Consider the following 22839-nt stretch of genomic DNA (forward strand, 5'->3'; position numbering starts at 1 on the left):
GTGCCCGACTCCCGCGCCGCCGCAGCTCGCCAATGCCGCCGTCCAGCTCGTCGCGCCGCCGCAGCCGAGCCCGCAGCCGAGCATCTTGCGCCCGCCTCGCACGCCATAGCGCCTCCCCTGCCTCGCTCGCTTCCGCGCCACCGCAGCCCGCTGCCGAGCCTCGCCACGTGCCTCTCGCGAGTCTACCACGCCGACGCCAAGCCCGTGGATCCGGCGCCTTTAGTCTTCCTGCTGCTCAAGCAAGTGTCCTAGCCCTACCTCCTCCATCGTTGGTAAGGCCTAATCTGTGCTCCAATTTTGATTTACCTGTGACCTAGATCAACAGCAGTGCACTGATTTCCAATCATCCAGGGCCACCGAATTCTTCGAAGCGGTTTGCGATCCCTAACCCTAGTCGGTTCTGAGGTTCCCCGCGCGACGTCTTTCCTTTTCTCGGATCGCCGGATCGTCAGGTAGCTTGCCCGTCGTCTCAATTTCGTACCTACATTGCTTGCTTCCTAGGTTTTTGCATCTATTAGATATATTGTATTTATTCGTATATCCATCTATTCTATCGTGCAGTGAGTCGGTGCTGTTGTGGTTCTTGTGGCAGTTGGCAGTCAACTCGGAGCCAAGCTCGCGAGTAAGGATCGAGGCCAAGCCTCGGGAGTGTCAGTTTGTCTGTTGATCTTCATCAGCGGCAGTTCACCCTCTTGTCAGATCAGATGGCTCGTACCAAGAACGTTGGTGGTGGCCCAGGTGATGATGATCGGAGGCCACCGCCTCGCCAGTCTGGAGGATCGAAAGGCAAGTCAACAAAGCAGGTGACATCCAAGAAGCGAAAGTACCTTGACGCAGAGACAGTGAGAGCAGCAGCTGTTGCAGAGGCCGTAGAGCGTGCCGAGAGAGGCGATGCCCGTAGTGGTGTCGTCATAGCAGATCAGCTGGCACTAGATGCGTAGGGCAGACTGAGGGAGATTGAGCGACTTCATGGTAGTCCACCTGGGACTGTCATGATGGCAGGACGTCGTCTAGCCATTGAGGAGCCTCAGCGTCAGGGGAAGTCCCAGCAGCAGCCCCCACCAGCAGAGCCTCAGCCAGCTCAGGACACTCAGGAGGGCCAGCAGGCCGAGGAGATCGAGCCGGCACCCCAGCTTCGCCGCTCTGGTTGTACTAGTGCCACAGTTCCACCGAGGCCAGCTACACAGCGCAGGGGTTCACGCCCACCGCCTAGACCACAGGGTCCGCCTCCAGTGGTACACCTCGACTTGAGGGCCGCTACAGCCAGGCAGGTTCGCCAGCTGCGCTTTGTTGAGTTCAACGTGTGGTTCCCTCTGAGGAGGGATGAGAGAGCAGCTGAGGGGTTCTATACACCGCTCTAGGAGGACTTCTACAATACCTATATCAACAGTGGGGCAGTGTTCAGATCATAGAGGGTCTACAGTTTGGAGTCTATTGTGGCAGTAGCTGGAGAGCACATCCGCCCCTACTTGTCATATTTGCTGGGGCTTGCAGATCTGATTGGCCGGACAGGAGTATATGTACCATCTTGGGTCCGGCAGTTCTATGCTTCACTCTATGTTGATCCGCATCACAACTTCATTCACTTTGCATTCAATGGCAGAGATTACCGGGTGATGAGCTTCAGGGCCTGGGAGATACTGAGGCTACAGGATCAGCCTGTCAAGTTGCATGAGGTATGCTATGGATAGCAGGAGCCTCCCAGGCGTCCTCATGGAGGGTTGGTGCCCCCGACAGATCTGGTGCGACACTGCTTCAAGGAGCCATTTGGTGAGGGGTCAAGCAGGAACCCCAGTGACTTGACTCCTACAACGAGAGTGCTAGAGGCCATTATCAGGAGGACACTGCTTCCCAGGTTGGGATACAGAGAGGGTCTGACTCGCCTACAGCTCTGGCTCCTGAATGCCCTGATGCAGCAGACCGTGTTTGACATTTGGGACCTCCTTCTATCAGAGATGGAGGATACTATTGCTGAGGGCTTCAAGGGTCGCAGGCAGCTTCCGTATGCACATTGGATCACATATTTGATGCTTAAGTGTGTGCAAGTCAGGACCCTAGAGATAGTTGCCGAGTACAGGGCTACCACCATAGAGTTTCCAGCATACAACATGGCACAGAGGATCAGGCACAGCACTCCATAGGCACCTGCTCAGCCCAGCCGTCGTCCAGATGTTCCAGAGTCAGCAGCTCAGCAGGACGAGATCATTAGAGGCATAGCCGCCACAGAGGAGGAGCAGCTTGAGGCCCAGCAGGGGATGACCGAGTCCAGTGATAGCTCAGATGATGACTATTAGTCGATACCTCAGATGCCTCCACGACGACATGATGCAGAGGCCGACAGTTCTAGCTCAGCACCACCTACACCGTAGACAGACCCTGCATTGATTGCCATTCATGAGCGGATGCAGCGGGGGCAGGCACGATAGGCACAGGAGACAGCTGCCAACTTCGCATAGTTTCAGGCTCGTTAGGACGAGTTCCAGCAGCAGCAGCAGTTCATGGGATTCATGCAGCATGTAGTGATAGCACTTGGGGCCCCACAGCCACAGTCTTCGCCCCAGCTAGCTTCTCCTGCCACCACTTCGACGACTCTAGCAGTATAGCCCAGCGGGCTTCAGAGTCAGGGACAGCCTCCAGCTCCTTTTGCTTCACCTACAGTTCAGGTGTCCCAGTGGTTGTCCTCACCAGTGGTTGCCCCGCAGTTCACACCTCTTCAGACGGGCTTCACACCAGAGCAGTCTTCCTCACTATTTGTACCTGACACGTCAGTCTCCAGGAGTCTTAGAGCATCCTTCAGCGAGTTGACCGGCATGCCTACTCCGCCTCATATGCATACCGCCGGTACATCTACAGCAGCTCCAGCTATCATGACTACTCAGAGGCTCCCCTCGTCTGTCGCCTCGTTAGATCCTACGACAGACATCCTTACAGCATCACAGGCAGCACCTGCCCCAGCTCAGACCCAGACCGCTTCAGCGACACTTCCTGCCACAGAGGGTCAGTCAGTTCAGAGCTCAGGGTCAGATGATGATGGCGCCCAGTTTCATCTTGCTCCACGTACTTCAGCGCCCGACTCGTCCGCTGCAGCCCTGCCGACCGACCCTTAGGTTTTGGTGTTTGACGCCAAAGGGGGAGAGGGTTCGAGTATGTAGACTCAGGGGGAGCGAGTTTTAGGGGGAGCTAGTTATCTAGTATTAGCTTATTATATACATTTGGAGTTATATTTGTGGGATACACTATTACTTATGCATTCATATGTTTACTTTCATGCATTCCATTATATATATGTGATAGTGCTATCTACGTGATTGTGATATATGACATGTGTGATTTCTACTTTGCATTATTTGTATGTCATATCACTTGTGTTATGCTCATTTGCTTTTGCTTCCGCGTTTATACTTCGAAGCAAATGAGCTTTGTTATTTGTACTCATGCTTAATTCATATTCTTTGAGTACATGGTGTTGGCTTGGGTCATATAAGCTTGACTAACTCTTTTGTTCTTATCGACAAAAGCTTATATGAACCAAGCCCGTCAAAAACCTCACTCTTTAACATACTCAAGGTGGTATTGTCATCAATCACTAAAAAGGGAGAGATTGAAAGCATCTAGGCCCCTAGTTGGATTTCGGTGATTAATGTCAATACAAGATTACTATGACTAACGTGAGTTTTGCAGAGACAATTGAGTTAGGTCATAGTAATGGTGATCGATTGGGCAATCGAGATGGTCATGCCCCTATGATGGAAATCGTTTCGGTTTTCAAAGGATGGACGACAAGGTTAAGGATAACTAGTTCTAAGTGTCGATTGAAGTTGGAGAGACACTTAGAGTAGTTTAGGACTTTGTTTTTCCTTTGGCCATACTATTAAGGGGGGTATGAACAGGTAGCTTGACCTAGTTGAGTCTAGTGAGTTAGGTGTGGTGCACACTTGTTAAAACTAGCTCTAGGTAGCTCCTATGAATGCCTAAGATCCTTTGGAGCAAACTTCATTCACATATGATCGAGAGTTGGAAGTGGATGGAGGGTCAAATGCTGACCGAACGCTGGCCCCAATGCGACCGGACGCTGGCCGCAGGGTCCGGTCAGTTCATTTGATCAGCAGACAGCGTTCGGTGTGACCGGACGCTGGATCGGTTAAGTGACCGGACGCTGAGAGGCAGCGTCCGGTCGACTCCAGTAAGGTTCCAGAGAAGGGAATCTTCGACCGGACGCGTTCGGTCAGTACTGACCGGACCCTGAGGGTTCAGCGTCCGGTCGAGTCCAGTAGGGGTCCAGTAAGGGTTTTATGCGACTAGACGCGTCCGGTCAGTGCTGACCGGACCCTGCCACTGTCCGGTCAACTCATTACTACTGGTTCGCGGGTTGAACTGATTGGAGCGTCCGATCAACACGACCGGAGCGTCCGGTCACCCCGCAGAAGCTCATAACGATTCGTTTTTTAGGCTGCCTTATAAATAGAAGCTCCACTCGTGTGTGGAGTTACTTTTGCTCATTCCAATAGCTAAGAAACACGTTTGTGAGTGCCAAGAACAGCAAGGTCCTAGTGAGGTGATTGTGATTTGAGAATCCAAGAGAGTAGCCTCATTAGTAAATCAAGAGTAGCAAAGTGTGCATCCATTTTCTCATTAGGCTTCGCGTGGTCAAGTGAGAGTTCGTGCTTGTTACTCTTGGTGATCGCCATCACCTAGACGGCTTGGTGGTGATTGGGAGCTTGGTGATCACCTGGCGGAGCTTGTGGGTGACCCAACTCAAGTTGTGAGCGGCTTTGGGTGATTCGCCACGACGGAGTGTCGAAGAATCAACCCGTAGAGAGCACTTGATCCTTGCGCAGATCAAGGGGGAGCTACACCCTTGCGCGGGTGCTCCAACGAGGACTAGTGGGGAGTGGCGACTCTCCGATACCTTGGCAAAACATCACCGCGTTCCTTTCTCTCTCTATTTACTTTGAGCACTTACTTTGAGTATTTACTTTGAGCAATTCAATACTTGTTTTTACATACATAGAATTGCATGCTAGAGTAAGTTTGGAACATAGGTTGCAAGTCTGTTGTGCGTTAGTTTGATAGAAACACTTTTCTAGGCACAAGGGGTTAATTGGGCTATCCGTAGGATTTGATTATTGCAAGAGAATTTAGAATTAGCCCAATTCACCCCCCTCTTGGGCATCTTAATCCTTTTAGAGGTGATTGAGATTTGAGAATCTCAAAGAGAGCCCTCATTAGTGAGATCAAGAGTAGCAAAGTGTGCATGCACCCTTCTCATTAGGCTTTTCGTGGTCAAGTGAGAGTTCGTGCTTGTTACTCTTGGTGATCGCCATCACCTAGACGGCTTGGTGGTGATTGGGAGATTGGTGATCATCCGACGATGCTTGTGGATGACCTAACTCAAGTTGTGAGCGGTTGTGGGTGATTCACCACGACGGAGTGTCGAAGAATCAACCCGTAGAGAGCACTTGATCCTTGCACGGATTAAGGGGGAGCTACACCCTTACGCGGGTGCTCCAACGAGGACTAGTGGGGAGTGGCGACTCTCTGATACCTCGGTAAAACATCGCCGCGTTCCTCCTTCTCTCTTTACTTTGAGTATTTACTTTGAGCAATTTAATTCTTGTCATTTACATTCCTAGAATTGCCATGCTAGAGTAGGATTGGAACTTAGGGTGCTAAATTTTTCTGCGTTAGATCAATAGAAACACTTTCTAGGAACAAGGGGTTAATTGGGCTAACCGTAGAGTTTAATTATTGCAAAGAAATTTAGAATTAACCCAATTCACCCCCTCTTGGGCATCTAGATCCTTTCACCCCGAACCCTCCTCTCACTCTCGTTCCTTCCCCAACCCCGAACCCTAACTCCCAACGGCGACAGTGACGGTGACGGCGGAGGGTGCTGGTGCGGGTGCGGCGCAGGTGCTCCAACGCTGAGGGTGCCAGGGGTGCAGATCGACATCAGATGCGGGGCTAGGTGGTCTCCATGCTGCGCCAAGGGCCAGGTTGTTGTTCTTTAGTTTGAATCGAAGCCTTTTTATGGAATGGAAGTTCCTTTTTAGGGATCAGGTGGTTGAAGTTGTTTTTACCATTAGCCGACATGGTATATGATTAGTTTAGGAATTCTGTTTGTTTAAGAAGACTTCGTGTGTTGTGTAACTGTGTAATTGTTTATGCGGTTGCAAGTGTGATGTTAATTATCTTCCTGTTGCATGTAATGTAGGACATTTTTATGCGCCATGGACCCTCTGGATACTCTTCCTATTCGGTTTCATTATGGAGGAGAATTCTTGAGAAGAGAAAATAATGTGTATTACTTGAAGGACAAGTGGAGGTGTCATACATTGACCGTGATAAAGTCTCTCCCCCTGAGGTTATGGGGCACCTTAATGATCATTGCACTATTGAAGGAGCATTGTTGCACTGGCTTGTTCCTAGAAGGTAGCTTTCTAATGGCCTAAGTGTTCTGATGGATGATCAAGCTTGCAGTGAAATGGCAAACAACACTGAGGAAGGAGATGTAGCAGAGATATATGTTGAAGGACATGCAGTTGATGATGAAGAGGAAGAGGATGATGATGACAACAACTTTGAAGATGAGATTGAAGGTGAGCAAGAAGAACATGATGACAGTGAGTTTGAAGGTGGATATGAGGAACTGACAGATCTAGATGAAGATGTCTTAGTTGCTCATCAAAAGGCACCATGTCCATCATTGTTCAATCTTGCAAGGGCTAGACTAGCAAAGTATACACCAGGTGATGCACAAGCCTTGATGAACACTGATCTAGCTCATTGGAGCAGGGCTTGGTTTAAGATAGGATCAAATTGTGATTCTGTTTGATAACAGCATGTGTGAAACATTTAACAAATGGATTGTGGAAGCTAGGTTCTTTCCTATTATAACTATGCTGGAGACAATTAGAAGGAAGGTGATGGTGAGGATCCAACAAAATAGGTCTAAGTCATAAACATGGACAGGAACAGTGTGGCCCAACATCCTTAACAAGCTAAATGCATGTAACACCCTTTCAGGGGTATGCCATGCTATTAGCAATGGAGCTGACATATTTGAAGTCAATCATTGGGACAATAGGTTCACAGTTGACCTACAGGCTAGAGAGTGTTCTTGTAGGTATTGGCAGTTGTCTGGGTTGCCATGCTGCCATGCTATTTCATGCATCTTTTACAACACAATGTGCTAGATGATTACATTGCAGCTTGTTATCATATTACTGAGTTCAGCAATACTTACTCTCACTGCCTAAACTCATTGGAGGGTATGCAGAATTGGCTAGAGTCTGATCTCCCACCCTTGAAGGCACCTGGATATGTGAGAATGCCAGGCAGACTAAAAAAGAAAGGAAGAGGGAGCCACAAAAACAACCAAAGGCAAAGAGACTTTCTAAGGTAGGGACAGTCATCAAATGTAGGAAATATAAGAGAATAGGCCACAATAGGTCCACTTGTGACAAGAGACATGGGGTTCCATCTAGCAGTAAAACTCTAGAGGCACAGGTCATGCTGCTCCACAACCAAGTAATCTATCAGCTGATGCTTCTACACATGGCAGCTTTGTAGCCACTGCTACCTCTAATGAAAGCAGTAGAGGAAGAGGAAAAAGAAAAGAATCTCAGCGAAGCCAAGTAACTGTATGTGCTACTTCGTATGTTGTTTCCTTTTTTAAATTTTGCCTCCAATTTCTTATATTTTAACTCACATGTAGAAAAAGATCAAGTGCACTGCCATAGCTAGAGTGCAAACGCCTGGGCAAGCTAACATGCATTTACAAGCCAATGTTCCATTGTCCCAGGCAAGTTCTTCTGTGAACTTGAGTTTTAAAGGTGGAAAAACATGTGTTACAATCACTGCCGAGGAACCTCCAAGGAAAAAGCAATCAGTGAAGAAGCGCACACAACCAAGCCAACTGCTGCTTCTCAAAGACCGTGTTGATCCCTAAGAGCATGTATTGCCATATTGTGATGTTAACTTGCATTGTACTGCCAGACTTTCAAGGCTTTCAGGTTGTTGAACTTGTAATGTAATGCCAGACTTTTAAGGCATTTGTGACGTTCTTCACCTGTAATGTAATGTAAAGCCAGACTTTCAGGTTATAATGCCAGACCTTTAACGTTGTTGGCATAGTGGCTTCTCTTGGTGCGGTTTATCAATTGCAGGTTAGTCTTCCGTCTTGTGTGAAAGTATGTGAGTTTTTGATTGGAGCCTCCATACAACAACGAGCAACCAAAACCTAAAAGCCTTATCTTGGAATTCATAATCGATTCAAAGATAGCAAAACACATCTTGAATTCAATACATCTTCCACACTTCTACACCACAAACTAACAAGCATCCAACTACTACCATTATCTTCCATCACAACTAAAAAAGCAAGAAACATCTATAGCAAGCACTAGAATCACACAGGCCGCCAATACAAACTTCAACAAACCTAGTTCCTTCTCTACCATCCTGCATTTTAATTGAACATCTTTTGTTCTAGCTGATTCCACCTCCATCCATCAAACACAATAATAACTACTGAATTCTCCCCACCTCCACCTCCATCCCCCAAAAACTTAGACATAAGTTATCCCCACCCCTAGACTTGTCCCCCATTATTCAACCAAAATTGAACCGAGAAAACCGGGACGACCCCGTTTGATCTCACCTCGTCTCCAAACTGTTTGTAGTCAGTAGCCACTGCGCTTTCATGATCTAGAGCTCCAGACACCAGGCATATAAAACTATTCAGATATGTTTTTTTTAGAACACAAAACAACAGCATAATTTTTTGGGGAAGATAAGCTTTGGTGCAGCAGAGGCACTTGAGGACATCGATGTAGCAGACGCCGGTGACCAGTACCTGCTCCTCCTGCTCGAGTGGAGATCCTCCGTGCGGGAGCCGCAGACCTATGAGGACAGGGGGCGTCCAAGCTTGAGGAAGCGCCAGCGGGGGAACCGGCAGGGCGGCGGCCGGAAACCCTAGCAGCGGCGGCGGCGCATCCGCCCGTGGGAGCTGACTCCGGTTCGCGGATCGGGGGCGGGGCAACCGCGAGTGGGGTCCGGGTGAACGCGAGCGGGCGCCAATGGCCGCGACCGCGAGCAGGAGGTCACGCCGCCGGACGGGGCGGAGTCGAAGCGGCAAGGTGGGAGTAGCGTGTTTTTTTCTTTCGGGAAAAATAAAAGAGAGAGAAGCAGGAATCGAAGCATGGCCGGTGGTGCGGGCGCGGGGCGCGACAGCTCATTTAAAGTAGTTTTTTTGGGACAGTTTTCTGTGCGTATAGATGGAGGACTTCTCAGCAAAGTCGTTTTTTTGTTTTGATCTAGCAAGAAAAAGATGATGAATTAGTAAAGTAGATTAAGGAGTTTGTTCTCAAATTATGTTTTCCTTTTTAACAAATTTTACTAAATAAGGAGTAATGTTTTATATAGTTTTAGTAAAATTTAAAATTATTTTTATACAGTTTTGACCAAACTTAAAATTGTTTGACGCCTTAAGAAGACTGTATTATTTTTGGTACCTAGAAAGTCCAAAAAAGATTCGATCATTAAAAGAAGAGTTTTTTTTATTAATATCATTGTAATTTTTGAAATTTGGAGAAATATACTATTAGTATTTATCTATTTTAAAGCACGTCGTTACGGTTCTTCGATTCATTCAAAAACGTCGTAGCGTACGTTTGGTAAAGACTTGGGCCCACCTATAGGACATAATGGTATTTTCGTCTAGACGGTATTGTCCTCAGCTACTCCTCTCTGTGTAGTCACTGACGCATAGGGCCCACTTGTTATCCCCTTCCTCTCCCTCTCTTATCAATGGTCGTTGTCAGGGGTTGCACAGCCAAACTGCTCGCCTGCCTCCTCACCGGCGCCGGCGGCGTGCCCGTGCCCGTGCTGGGGCCAGCGTCGTCGCATTCCGGGGCGTGCTCACCTTCTCGCGGCCATGGCTGGTGGAGCTCCCGGCCATGGCAGGGCGGAGCTCCAGGCGCCCGCGCTCGCCGTTGCCATGGCCGACACGGGGCGGGCCGTCGACTTCCTCGGATCTGCAGCAGCAGCAATCGGGGCGGGGAGCACTGACCTGCTGCAGGAGCCCCCGTCGAGCTGAACCGTCCCGGGTCCATGCTGTTGCAGCTCATCGCGTGCGAGTCGACGACGTCGGGGAAGGCTCTCGCGTTGGGGAAGGAGCTGGGGAGGGCGCAGCCTGCATTGGGGAGGGCTCGTGCCCGTAGCAGCGTCAGGGAGGCCGCGCGGCGAGCTCGGCCGGGCGCAGCCGAGCGCTTGGCAGGGGCGCGTCCGAGCGGGGCCGAGCGCACGGGCACGCGCGGCTGAGTAGGGCAAGCGTGGCCAGGAGGTGGCCTGGGCGTGTCCGGCGCGGCCGCCTCCTCGTCCGGAGGCGCCACAGCAAACCCCGCGCGCGCGAGACCGGCGGCGGCTCGGCTAGCCCGACGCGGCAGCTCGCTCGCGCGCTTGCCCAGCAGCAGCTCGACGGCCTGCTCACGCGCGCTCGCCGGCCATGGCGCGGCCGCCTTCTCGTCCGGTGGCGGCGCAGCACGTACGCGCGAGCCTGAGAGTGGGCGAGGGAGTGGCAGCGGGCGTCACCGGCGAGCAGCTTCTTCTTGGTCTTCCCTGCCGTCGCCGCGGTGGCCGTCTTGGAGAAGATGAGAAGAGGAAGAAGATGGGAAGAGGAGGAGGAAGAAGATGACACGTGGGATCCGTATGTCAGTGATAGTGAGAGGGGCTGCAGTGGACCTTATTCACTTGGAGCCGAGGGCATTTTAGAATACACGTCGTCGTTATACGTCAGCCAGGGGCTGATCCAGCGGGGGGGGCTCAAGCCCCCCTACCCAAATGTAAATTACTGTAGAGTCCCTATGAATTTTTAGACAAAGTTCTATAGTGTAGGGGGTTGAGACTTAAGATCTAACAGTAGTGTTATTCAGTCCCCCCTAAAATATTTCCTGGATCCACCGCTGACGTCAGCTAGTTCCAAATCAACGCCATACGTATTCTATGGTGTTCCGGTGGGAAACAAAGATTTGCAATGGCATATTTCAAAATAGATAAATAGTAATGGTACTTCTCTAAACTTTGAAAATTGTAATAGTACCAATCAAAAAAAACCTAGGCCCACGCTAACAATAATAAATATTAAGGCCCTATTTGGTACAGCTTCATAAGCTACTATAAGCTGTTTTTTTTTGTCAAACACCTTTTTTCAAAATACCTTTATTGATGAAGTTGTTTTCTTCCTCCTCTCGTAAAGGGATAAGTTACGATGAAGCTGAAAAAAGTAGCTTTCCACATCTCTCTTCCTCATTTCTCTCTCTCAACTATTTTTTAACAAACACCTTTTTTTCAAACGGTGAAGCTATTTTCTTCCTCGCACAAAGGGTTAGGATGAAGCTGGAAAAATTAGCTTTTCAAGGCTCTCCCTCATTTTCCTCTCTCAACCATGAATGAAATCGTTAGTGAATCTGTTTTGCTAAATAATTTTTCCAAAACAGCTGAGCTTCACCTAAAAAGTTGCTCATAAAGCTATTTTTCAGAGCTGAGCCAAACAGGGTCTAAAAACAGCCACCCATATGTACGTTGTCTCCACCGTCGCGAACTTTTTACTATTTGGCCCTTTTTTCGAAAGTTTCTCTCAAATAGACCCCTGGCGGAAAGAATTTCAGAAATGGACCCTTGGCTCGGTGCCAGAGTGACTGGCGCCGAGCTCGGCGCCACGGTCACTGGCGCCGAGGTCCTGGGCACGGGAAAATGGCCTGCCAGGGGCTCGGCGCCAGAGTGACTGGCGCCGAGCTCGGCGCCATAGTGAATGGCGCCGAGACACCTGCATTTAACCCAGCCTGCACTTCTTCTCCGAGCGTTCTTCCTCTTATTTCTCCTCCGTCTCGGGTCTTTAAATTTACCATGAGATGGATATGCTGAAATTTGTTAAGCCTGGATTTTTACCATGACTTGGACATTGTCAAATTTGATTTTTACCGTGGGACAGACATATGCAAAAATGGCTAAGTCTGAATTTTTGCTATGACTTAGAGACTAGAATTACCATGGATATGTAATTTGAATTTTTACCATGGCAATGCCATATTGAATTTTATTGTGACTTGGATATGTTACAATCTGTCTAAATCTGTGATTTTATCATGAGATGGACATATGTATATTTACCACGAGATGGTCTGATTTTTTACCGTGGCTAAGTCCAAACTTGACAAGACTTGTTTTGTTGTCATGGAAGTATTAGCTTCAACCTTGTTAAACACCATATCATTCCTACTCAACCATATCGCTCAACAGAGCGCAACAACTCCTGACAAAATTTGGTTGTCCATCACAGATCTATTTGTCGGAGTTGAACATGTTCTCTCTTAGATATGACCACGAGCTCACTCAAATGAGGCTTTTGGGTGGCGCCATGGTGGTTCGCCGGTGTTAGTCCGATGTCACGTGGTGGTGGGACCACGACCTGAGGAACTCGCAGCAGCCAGCAGCTCTCATCTGTCATCTGTGGCTTCCCCAGCAGAGAGAAGACCAGGTTACAGGAGTTTAGCCACTGTCGCTTCTATAGAGTTAAGAAGAACAGGGCATAAAAGATGCGATTCCTTCTCTAGAGTCCTAGGTGAGTCGGGATTTTGCACCACATCCACGATCTATGCGTATTTGTTTTGTGGTATTATGTGCTCTAATATCTACTTATATTTTGCATAGTGGCTGACATTCTAGATTTGAAAATCACATTGACATATATATATCCAAATTTACTTCTCCAATTTCTCACAATCTAGCTTATATGAGATGTACAAATTTATCTGTAGCTCATGTTTTGATTTTGATTGTTTATGAAGCAAATTATCGCGTATCATCATCGACACCTTGGCAATCGTTCCTGACTTTGATCCTGTCACTTCACAGGGACTCAGGTAAGTAAATGATTTAAAGCATATGAGACAAATGAATGCCCCATCATCATATATGGAACCCCAAACGCCATCAGAGAGTACTCAAACTCGTAGTAAGGTATTAAATTGAGTTGCTATACAAATTTGGAAGATAAAATATCGCAAACTGATTTAGGTTTAGGCCAAAAACAAAGTTTGTTGTACTCAACTCAAACTACAACTTCTATTAAAGGTCAAACCTTATATCTAGAAAAGAAACTATAGTTTTACTGTGGTCAAAACTGCATCATGAAAAAGGGTGTTAACTATTGATCCAACACTTAGAAATATTTTTAGGCTCGTTCATCAACATGAACCCTAGATCATTTTTTATCCTAAGTATTTCTATGTTGTTTTAAGTGCTCAAATATCAAGTCAGTGTAAAACTCTAGAGTTAGCCACATTTCTCAATATCCAAATCATGGTAAAATTTTAAATTTGTCAATGTCCAAGTCATGGTAAAATTCTAGTCTCCAAGTCATAGCAAAAATTCAGACTTAGCCATTTTTGCATATGTCTGTCCCACAAATTTCAGCATGTCCATCTCATGGTAAATTTAAAAACTTAGCCAAATTCTAAGTTGCCCATCTTATGGTAAATTTAGGGACTTAGCCAAAAGTCAGATCGGGGAAGAAGTGCAGGCTGGGTTAAATGCAGGTGTCTCGGCGCCAGTCACTCTGGCGCCGAGCCCCTGGCAGGCCATTTTCCCGTGCCCAGGACCTCGGCGCCAGTGACCGTGGCGCCGAGCTCGGCGCCAGTCACTCTGGCGCCGAGCCAATGGTCCATTTCTGGAATTCTTTCCATCAGGGATCTATTTGAGAGAAACTTTCGAAAAAAGAGCCAAATAGTAAAAAATTCGGCCTCCTGTCAAACACAACAGCCATATATTCTCCCCCACCTCCATTAAACACAAATCGATCAACTAAAAAAAAACAGATCCTATTATTTAAAAAAAATAGAACCTAAAAAACCAGGACGACAATGTTTGATCTCGCCTCGTCTCCAAACTAAGGCCCAGTTTAGATAAAAAAATTTGGCAAAATGAGCACTGTAGTGTTTTCATTGTTATTTGGCAATTAGTGTCCAATCATAGTCTAATTAGGCTTAAAAGATTCGTCTCGTGGATTTCGTCTAAACTGTATAATTAGTTTAATTTTTTATTTATATTTAATGCTTCATGCATGCGTTTTCATATTCAATGTGACGGAAAATCTTAAAAAATTTAACGTTTTGAAAGGGAACTAAACAGGGCCTAAACGTAAACTTCGTAGCCAGTAGCCACTGCGCTTTGATGATCTAGAGCTCCAGATACGAGGCACATAAAACTATTCAGAACTCACAGTAAATAGAAGTCAGAGGTTCTGCCAGCTAGCAGCTCTCAGATATGATTTTTTTTTAGAACACAAATAGCAGCATAATTTTTTTTTGGGGAAGATAAGCACTAGGAATCCAAATTTTCCGCTTTGTGTGTGACATATTCAAGCAGCAGGATTCACATAGCGTTCATCAAGATAACTTGCTTCAGTTTCCCTGCCAGATGTCACTCGTTAAAGATAAAACTTGAGATGCCTACACGTACATCAAATAAAAAAATATCAAATTACAATCGCTATTTCGTACATCAAAATTTTCCCTGGCAGCAAACTCATGCTACCTCAAAATTGTCTGTTGCCCTTATAGCGCATCAAATTTCATTGGGATTTGTGGACATCTGAATACTCGTTCATACCTTTCTCCTCTTTTCAGCTTCCCTGTTAGAAAAATACCAACTCATATGAGAAAACAATGAGATGAGACAAATACAGATAGGAAGTGAAAATGTCAAATAATTCTTACCAGTCTCGCCTCAGCTTGAATTGCCATTTCCTTTTCGGCTTCTTGTCACCGACCTGTTTCTTCTCTGACACCCGAGAAGCTCTCAGGGCCAGATTTTTTGGATCTATCAGAAGCAAACTTCCTTTTGTGGTTCGTTTGCTTGGTTTGTTCATGATGCTCTTCTTTCCCGTCTCCATTTGTTTCAGTGCTTTCAGGGCCATCAATTTCATTGGTACCGTTATCCTTATTTTTCTTGAGATGCTTTCCTGGCCTATTAGATTCACGTTTATGGCCTCCAGTCTCTTTGGTGACACTTGTTCTTTTATTGGTCACCTTAGTCTTTTTATGATTTTTCATCTCAACAATTTTCTCATCTTTACCAGGAACAGCTGTCTCTTGTTCATTAGAAATAGCTTTCTCGTCTTCACCATCAACCTTTTCAGCTGCTCCTCCTTCAGATGCTTTAGACGGCTCAGACGTCAACGGGATTGTATTGCTTAACTTTTTCAGCTGAATGAAATAGCATAAAAAGCATGGCATGTCAATAGATACTCTAAAATACTGCCTTCTGTCCTATGTGTTTTTTTGTTAGGGTCTCACCTATGTAAAATTTTATAATTACTCTTAAAAAATTATATATTAACAACATTAATGAAATGACAATGTTATCAAATTATATATTTTGTGATGCTCGATACTAATCTTCATGTAAAAATAAATAAATACTTCCTGTACACTAGCAGTCAAACTTTAAAAACTGACTGCATGCATTCATTTCTAGGATGTCAATTATTTTGGACCAAATGTTACATTAGAGTCCATGTAAGAGAGTTGATATTCAATGCAGTATAACCAATCCAACATGCAAGTGCCCAGTTGAATTATTTGCCAAGACAAATACAGCAAAACCTTCAAATGGTCAACATGCAACTTTATGCGTAAAAATTACTATGATTTGTCCTTCAAAAATTACTACGCCTTGAACTGGAAAACAGTCAAATGGAAAGTACCTTAGCTACAAAAAATCCATCCATGTTATTGACATGAGGATAAAATCTTCTTGTTTTTTCTAAAGAAGTATGAAACCGATGCTCCCGGTACCGGATGAATCTGAAATATATACAGAAGAAACATAAGAAAACAACCAAATATTCTTTGGCTCGTGAAAAGTAAGATTGCCATACCCTGGACGCCCAAAATCCAACCCGCAAGGCACAAGCTTTACGTTTCTCTTTTTAAGGGCATAGTCAATTACTGCTTCGTTCTGCAAGAGTAGGGTTATTCAGAAACGCAGGTGGAATCAGCTTTGACCAAACAGGAAAACTTTACATACCTCCGGGATCATTATCGAACAAGTTGAGTAAACAATGTAGCCACCGGTTTTGGAGTTGGCATCAACCAAATCAATAGCAGCTAGCAGCAATTGCTGCAAAACAAGTCAATTTATTACTAAATTGTACAGTAATAAGCAGGGACGATCTTATTGATTCTGACAACACCAGTTTCTATTATCTCTCTAATGTGATAATCACAAAAATTTAATGCCCAAACCATATTATATGCAAGCAGCGATATGGATTTGGCACCAAGTAGGAGAGGATTATTGTTCCTTTTTTTTTAATATGTACTTACTAGGTCAAGGTTCAAATAGATGGGCAATTGCCCTCATTTCTAATACGTAGTTTCTGGTAATCTTGTTACCCCTGATTTGAGTTTTAACTACTGATTTGTCCTCTTTTTTTTGGTTGCTTGTTTGCCCATCTTTTCCAAATGGAGTCTGCTCTGCTATTTACCCCTCTTTGATACACCTGTGCGGTGGACAGATTTTATGCCGGTTAAAGTAAAAGAAAGAAAAATAATTATACCAACATGCCCCTCGTGCCGCATACAAACTCCAAATTTCCCTTCCAACCCTATAACTGTGTCAGTGGCCGAGCCAGGAGATTTGGGAGTTGGGTATTCCATTTAAGTCTTCTTTTTAACCCAATATATTAGAAAGTACGTTTAACCATATATAAATTAACGGACAATATCTTTCGATCGAACAAGATGCCTAAGGAGTGGAGAAGAAGCATATTGGTACCAATCTACAAGAACAAGGGAGATATCCAAAGTTGTACTAATTATCGAGGAATTAAGTTGATGAGCCACACTATGAAGTTATGGGAGAGAGAGTCATGGAGCAGCGCCTGCGAGGAACGACGCAGATATCAACAAACCAATTTGGTTTCATGCCCGAAAGGTCAACCACAGAAACAATCTTCTTAATAAGACAGGTTATGGAGCAGTTTAGAGAGCAGAAGAAGGATCTCCACTTGGTTTTCAATGACTCGGAGAAGGCTTATGACAAGATACCAAAAAATGTTATGTGATGGTCTTTGGACAAACATAAAGTCCCATCAAAGTACGTGACCCTCATTAAGGACATGTACAACAATGTTGTGACTAGTGTTCGAACAAACAATGGTAACACAGATTACTTTCCGATTAAAATTGGACTTCATCAAGGGTCAGCCTTAAGCCCGTATCTCTTTGCCTTGGTAATGGATGAGGTTACCAGGAACATACAAGAGGATATCCCTTGGTGTATGTTGTTCGCTGATGATATAGTGTTAATGGACGAAAGCCAGGCGTGAGTAAATAGAAAACTAAAGTTATTGCGGCAGACCCTTGAGTCTAAAGGTTTTAGATTGAGCAGAACTAAAACCGAATACATGAGATGCGACTTTGACAGAGTTGTACAGGAGGGAGATGTGAGTTTGGAAGGTCAAGTAGTGCCTAAGACGGATACCTTTCGGTATCTGGGATCGATTCTACAAAGGGATGGAGATATTGATGCGGACATTAGCCATAGAATCAAAGCAGGGTGGATCAAGTGACGACAAGCTTCTATCATTCTCTGTGACAAGAGGGTACCACAAAAGCTAAAAGGCAAGTTCTATAGAACGACGATTAGACCGGCTATGTTGTATGGAGCAGAATGTTCCTACAAAGATTCGACATGTTCAACAACTGAGTGTTGCAGAAATGCGTATGTTGCGATGGATTTGTGGTCACACAAGAATGGACCGAGTTCGGAACGATGATATACGTGATCGCCTAGAGGTAGCACCAATTAAAGAAAAGCTTGTCCAACATTGGTTGAGGTGATTTGGCCATGTCCAATTGAAGAAAAGCTTGTCCAACATCCTTTGGACATGGCCAAACCACCTCAACAGATGTTGGACAAGCTTTTCTTCAATTGGTGCTACCTCTAGGCGATCACGTATATCATCGTTCCGAACTCGGTCCATTCTTGTGTGACCGCAAATCCATCGCAACATACGCATTTCTGCAACACTCAGTTGTTGAACATGTTGAAACTTTGTAGGCCAACATTTTGCTCCATACAACATAGCCGGTCTAATCGACGTTCTATAGAACTTGCCTTTTAGCTTTTGTGGTACCCTCTTGTCACAGATAATGCCAGAAGCTTGTCGCCACTTATCCACCCTGCTTTGATTCTATGGCTAACGGACAAATTGTTCAAACTAAACAAATCTCAGTAATTTACACAGCTCTTTCCCATGTGAACTTCAAATCAATCGATTTCTTCCTCCATTTTGCAAAGCTATACAATCCAGTCAACGAGAAAAAATTCACACCAATTAACAAAGTGACTAGTGATGTAACACCATAAGACTCAACACCTCCTAGGCCATTTAGAAAGGTGGAATAACACGCGCTAGTTTATGCTGTTGGGCTGTGGTCAGTGGCTAGTGGGTGCTACTCGCTAGCCACCAGGGTTATTTGGCTCTATTGAGAGAACCAGGACTAGAGAGGAGACAAAGTACAGAGCGAGAACGATAGCATTGAATCACGATAAAGTGGATCGAGTCATCACAGGCGAGAGAGAAGACTGGTGGTGAATTGGAAAGTGGGTGTCTTGTGCTTGAATCGTGTTGTGGCATCAGGTTAAGTTAGAACTCAGAAGAGAATATGGTACAAAATGACATATACATGACATAAACTCAAGAGAAGAGTGGTGGTGAATTGGAAAGTGGGTGTCTTGTGCTTGAGTCGCGTTGTGGCATCAGGTTAAGTTAGAACTCAGAAGATGGAGAATATGGTACCAAATGACATATACATGACATAAACTCAATTTTGTGAAATTACGGCAGTATCACTTCACTTCGTAGAGTAAAAGAAATGAACCTTTTGGACAAAGGCGCAGTTCCTGATGTCTTCAATGTCCTTTGATGTTTTTATTTGTAGATCCTTCCAAATGGTCTGCAAAAAAAAAATCCTATGTTCAAGCAATACCAAGAGAACATAATAGTCAAGCAGCTTATATAAATTTGATTATACTAACCCCAGTTCCTGTGCAGGGAGCATCCAGCAATACTCTGTCAACCGAATTCATCCCAAGAACTTTGGGTAGCTGAAATAGCAACGATGTGTCAAGGAACAACATTTCTTTTTGATCACATGATGTGCCCAAGCTTAAATGAGATGCTACAGAACTGATGAAATTGTAACTTGTAAGTTATGCTTCCCCGTGTAAACAGAAGTGATTAACAACAGATTATAACCTTGGTAAGGTGTGCCTATCTTGGTTACAGCACACTTGACAAAGTCCCACAAACAATGACACCAAGTTATCAGACTGCACTATTTTGGCCCAATCAATACCAATAGGAAAGCTTTAAGCACTATTTTGGCCCAATCAATACCAATAGGAAAGCTTTAAGCACCAAATGATAGTAGGCATGTTATCTTCTTACCTCTTTACCATCATAGTTACAAACTATGGTATTTGTCACGCCCATGCGATGGATGTTTCCCAAAAGTCCATGCAACCTTTTCTCATTGAACTCATTTGCATAGATGATTCCTGTATATGGCATATGAAGAAACCAACACCTTTATTTAATTTAATGATGGTACACAAAGAAAACAAATACACAGATTACTCTATTAGACGTATCACAGTACTCAAGTAAAGTTCAATGAACTAACCGGTATTCTTCATAAGAGCGCCGATGTACGTAGTCTTACCACCTGGAGCAGCACTGTAAACAAGAAAATAATCAATTCTAATATTGGTCATTGTATATGACAGCATAGCCCTAATGAATAAATCAATTAAAGATTAACATCAAAATTCTGAAATAAGTACATAATATCTTGATATTGTAGCATTAGAAGGCCTACAGTTACATTGCTAATTTTGATGTCATAATAGAAATTAACTCTTGGCCAAGGAAAAGGAAAACAACTTACGCCATATCAACAATTCTTTCCTTCTCCTGTGGAGCAAGTGCCATCACTGGTAAGAAAGAACTTGCACCTTGTTTCTGTAAGACTATATTATTAGTCCAAATAATGGACAGAAAACAAAATGTTTCAACATAATGAAATGGTAGAGAGAGGATACCATGTAATGTCCAGCCATATATTCAGTAGTAGCACCAGCTGAAATGGTGGAGTCATAGACAACTAATCCTACCTGCCATTTTCAACATGGAGAGGGGGAGGGGGGTAAGTTTGCTGTGGTTTACTATGTATGGGTACAATAATTGAAGCATACCTTTGACCATTTGCCTATCGGGTCCAAATTAAATCCTCTTGGTATAAGAGCAGCAGCAAGATCCCTCCTCCGGGTCTGCAAAGTGCAAAATTCACCAATAACTTAAATGCAATAACAACAAAGCCTTTGGATCCAAGCAAGTTATGGTAAGCTGCCAACATAACTAAACAAATAAGGTAATAAAGTTATTGAGAAGAGCAGAGTCTAAGCAGATATGAAGCAAATTGACAACAAACAGTAAACCAAATAACTGTGTGGTACTGGTACCACTCATACACTTTCAGATTGACCACAGGCAGTATACCTTTAGTGTATTCGTCCGCAAGCACTCAGGCGGTCTTTTCTCAAAGGCTTCCAGTAACTCAATAAGCTCAACAGCTGGGAACATCTGCGCAGTTACAGCATGAAGTATGTTATCTACTACAAGAACAGGCTAAACCGTGCTCAATTTCTGAGCAAGCATGTCAATCACAGAAATTTCATCAAGCAGTCAGAACATCTTTCTGCCTCAGCTATATAAAATGAAGTGACAACTATATCCAACAGTTGATGCATAAAATGAACAGCTGACCTCAATTAATGCTTCAACGAGAAAATCATTATATCCATAGTATGACATGATGTCAGTTTTCAGTTGATTGATATAATCTTTTCGCGGAACATCTTTCTGCCTCAGCTTGCTGAAGTTTGAGAGCACTCGAACAACTAGATAAGAAAACCAGTATCAGTATATATAAAAACAGTCAGAAAGGTAAACAGATTGCTTTCCATCAAAAATGCAAAATATCTGCTCAATGCTCATAATACAATAGCACAATATAACCTGGATTTTACAAATCCGATTGGGAGAGGGTGGTAATAAATGGTACAAAGCCATGAAATATGGTAAATAGGAACGGTATTATTAGATGAACGTACTTTCTGATATCCTCCTTTTGAGATTTGGTAGGTTAGGTGGTCTGTGTGCCTCTTCCTCCAGCTCCTGCAGCAAGATATGCAACGGAATAAGTCATCAAGGCAACTAACACTGAACAGAGAGAATAGGAACCAAAGGCAGACAAGCAACCTCCGCTGTGGGTAATCTGAACTCATCAGATTCTGATCTTATGTTGATTTGAAGTTCCTCCTCTGCATCTTCTTCCGCCTTGAGTTTCTGCTCATCAATTGCTCGTGACTTTGCCTCGAGGTCATCAGACTCATCTGACTCCAGTCCGGAGTCACCACCCTCTGCAAACCCAGCACATTGCAATCAGCAGAGATAAGCAAGATGCAAATTCTAGCACTAGATACACTTGTATAAAAAAACAAAATCGTATGTAGATGCCAGCTCAAATGAATGAATTCTAGTACGAAATAATGGCTTAGGGAAAACTGAAACTACTGGAGCCATTGAGCCAATTCAAGTAAATACATATCTAGTAGGCCTAGTGATCAGAGCTAATTACCGCTTCCTTCGTCGCTACCAGCTAGGAAGTCGTCCGCGAGGGGGTCATCATTGCTTTCATCACCTTCCTCCTCATCATCATCATCCTCCACGTCGTCGCCGCTGCTCGAGCCTCCGTCGGCATCGGCGTCCGAACCCGAGAGCTCGTCAGCCTCAGCGTCCGACCCAGAGAGCTCCTCGGCGTCGGAATCAGAGGGGACGTCGAGGTCGGAGCAGGGGCGGATCTAGTAAAGGGACATGGGTGTACACATATACAACCAAAATATTTTTTTTGCAAAAAGTTAGAAGTTAGTAGGCATCAAATAGCCAAATAGTAGGTTACAGTTTGATAACTCAATTTTTTTTAAAAAAAATCGAAAACTCGGTTTCGCACAGCAGACAGGAAAGAGAAAAGGGGGTGGGAATACCAGGTGGGCGCTCATCGCCGGCGAAGAGGTAGGCAAAGGCCTCACCACCTGGGGTAGGGCGGCGGCGGCGGTAGTCCACCCAGTCGTCGCAGACAGAGAGGGCGGAGGGCCGCAGGGACGGCGGCGCCTGTGCGGGAGGGAGCGGCGGCGCCTGTGCGGGAGCGGGACCGGGCGTGCGGCTGCGGCACGGGCGGGGAAGAGAGGGAGTAGAAGAAGAGTCAGTGGGCCGCGCTTGGTGGGCTTTTGTTACGTATGCTAGGGTTACAGGTCAATGGGCCGCGCCTGGGGGGCTTTTTTCACTGGTTCGTGTCCCCGACGAGCACCCGCGGGGGAGAGTTAATACCTGGCCCGTTTCGAGTACGCGAACCCGAAAACCTGCGGGGCGAAACCTCTTGTTTGTTTCGCCGTGGCTTGTCGTAAACGATCGTAAATTTCCAGCTGAAATATTATTTTTCTCTCACATAAACCAGCCAGCAGTACTTCTTCATGAACCAGCAACGATACGAACCAGCCAACCGAACAGGCTACTGGACTCGCCCCTTACGGGTCTGACACCCATGGGTTTTGGATCCATACCCGCCATGTTGCCAAGGTCGATGAGGTGGGATCGAGATGTTTTTTTATTAACTTGCTATAGACTCCACCCTAAATTTTTTATATACG

General features: G+C 45.2%; 1 protein-coding gene and 1 long non-coding RNA gene across 3 annotated transcripts; both read right to left on the reverse strand.

Moving 5' to 3' along the window:
• Positions 1 to 8281: 8281 nt before the first annotated feature.
• On the reverse strand, positions 8282 to 9204 carry LOC136452774 (uncharacterized). 2 transcript variants are annotated; one of them, XR_010758898.1, is made up of 2 exons: positions 8858 to 9204; positions 8282 to 8709 (listed from the first exon to the last, which is right to left on the reverse strand). It is a non-coding gene; the product is annotated as an uncharacterized lncRNA (long non-coding RNA). The 2 variants fall into 2 exon arrangements; XR_010758897.1 differs by having other exon boundaries at positions 8282 to 8738.
• A 5212-nt stretch (positions 9205 to 14416) lies between these two features.
• LOC136452775 (26S rRNA (cytosine-C(5))-methyltransferase NOP2B-like) lies at positions 14417 to 22376 on the reverse strand. The gene is made up of 18 exons (XM_066453371.1): positions 22177 to 22376; positions 21771 to 21993; positions 21392 to 21552; positions 21244 to 21307; positions 20897 to 21030; positions 20630 to 20713; positions 20326 to 20400; positions 20173 to 20244; positions 20019 to 20092; positions 19755 to 19807; positions 19520 to 19629; positions 19108 to 19176; positions 18951 to 19025; positions 16090 to 16182; positions 15941 to 16020; positions 15767 to 15866; positions 14778 to 15266; positions 14417 to 14692 (listed from the first exon to the last, which is right to left on the reverse strand). The coding sequence occupies exons 1-17, from the start codon at positions 22189 to 22191 to the stop codon at positions 14823 to 14825; spliced, it is 1926 nt and encodes a 641-aa protein (XP_066309468.1). The 5' UTR covers positions 22192 to 22376; the 3' UTR covers positions 14417 to 14692; positions 14778 to 14822.
• Positions 22377 to 22839: the final 463 nt, after the last annotated feature.

This window comes from Miscanthus floridulus, chromosome 5 (genome assembly GCF_019320115.1).
Source record: "Miscanthus floridulus cultivar M001 chromosome 5, ASM1932011v1, whole genome shotgun sequence".
Classification (NCBI taxonomy): domain Eukaryota; kingdom Viridiplantae; phylum Streptophyta; class Magnoliopsida; order Poales; family Poaceae; genus Miscanthus; species Miscanthus floridulus.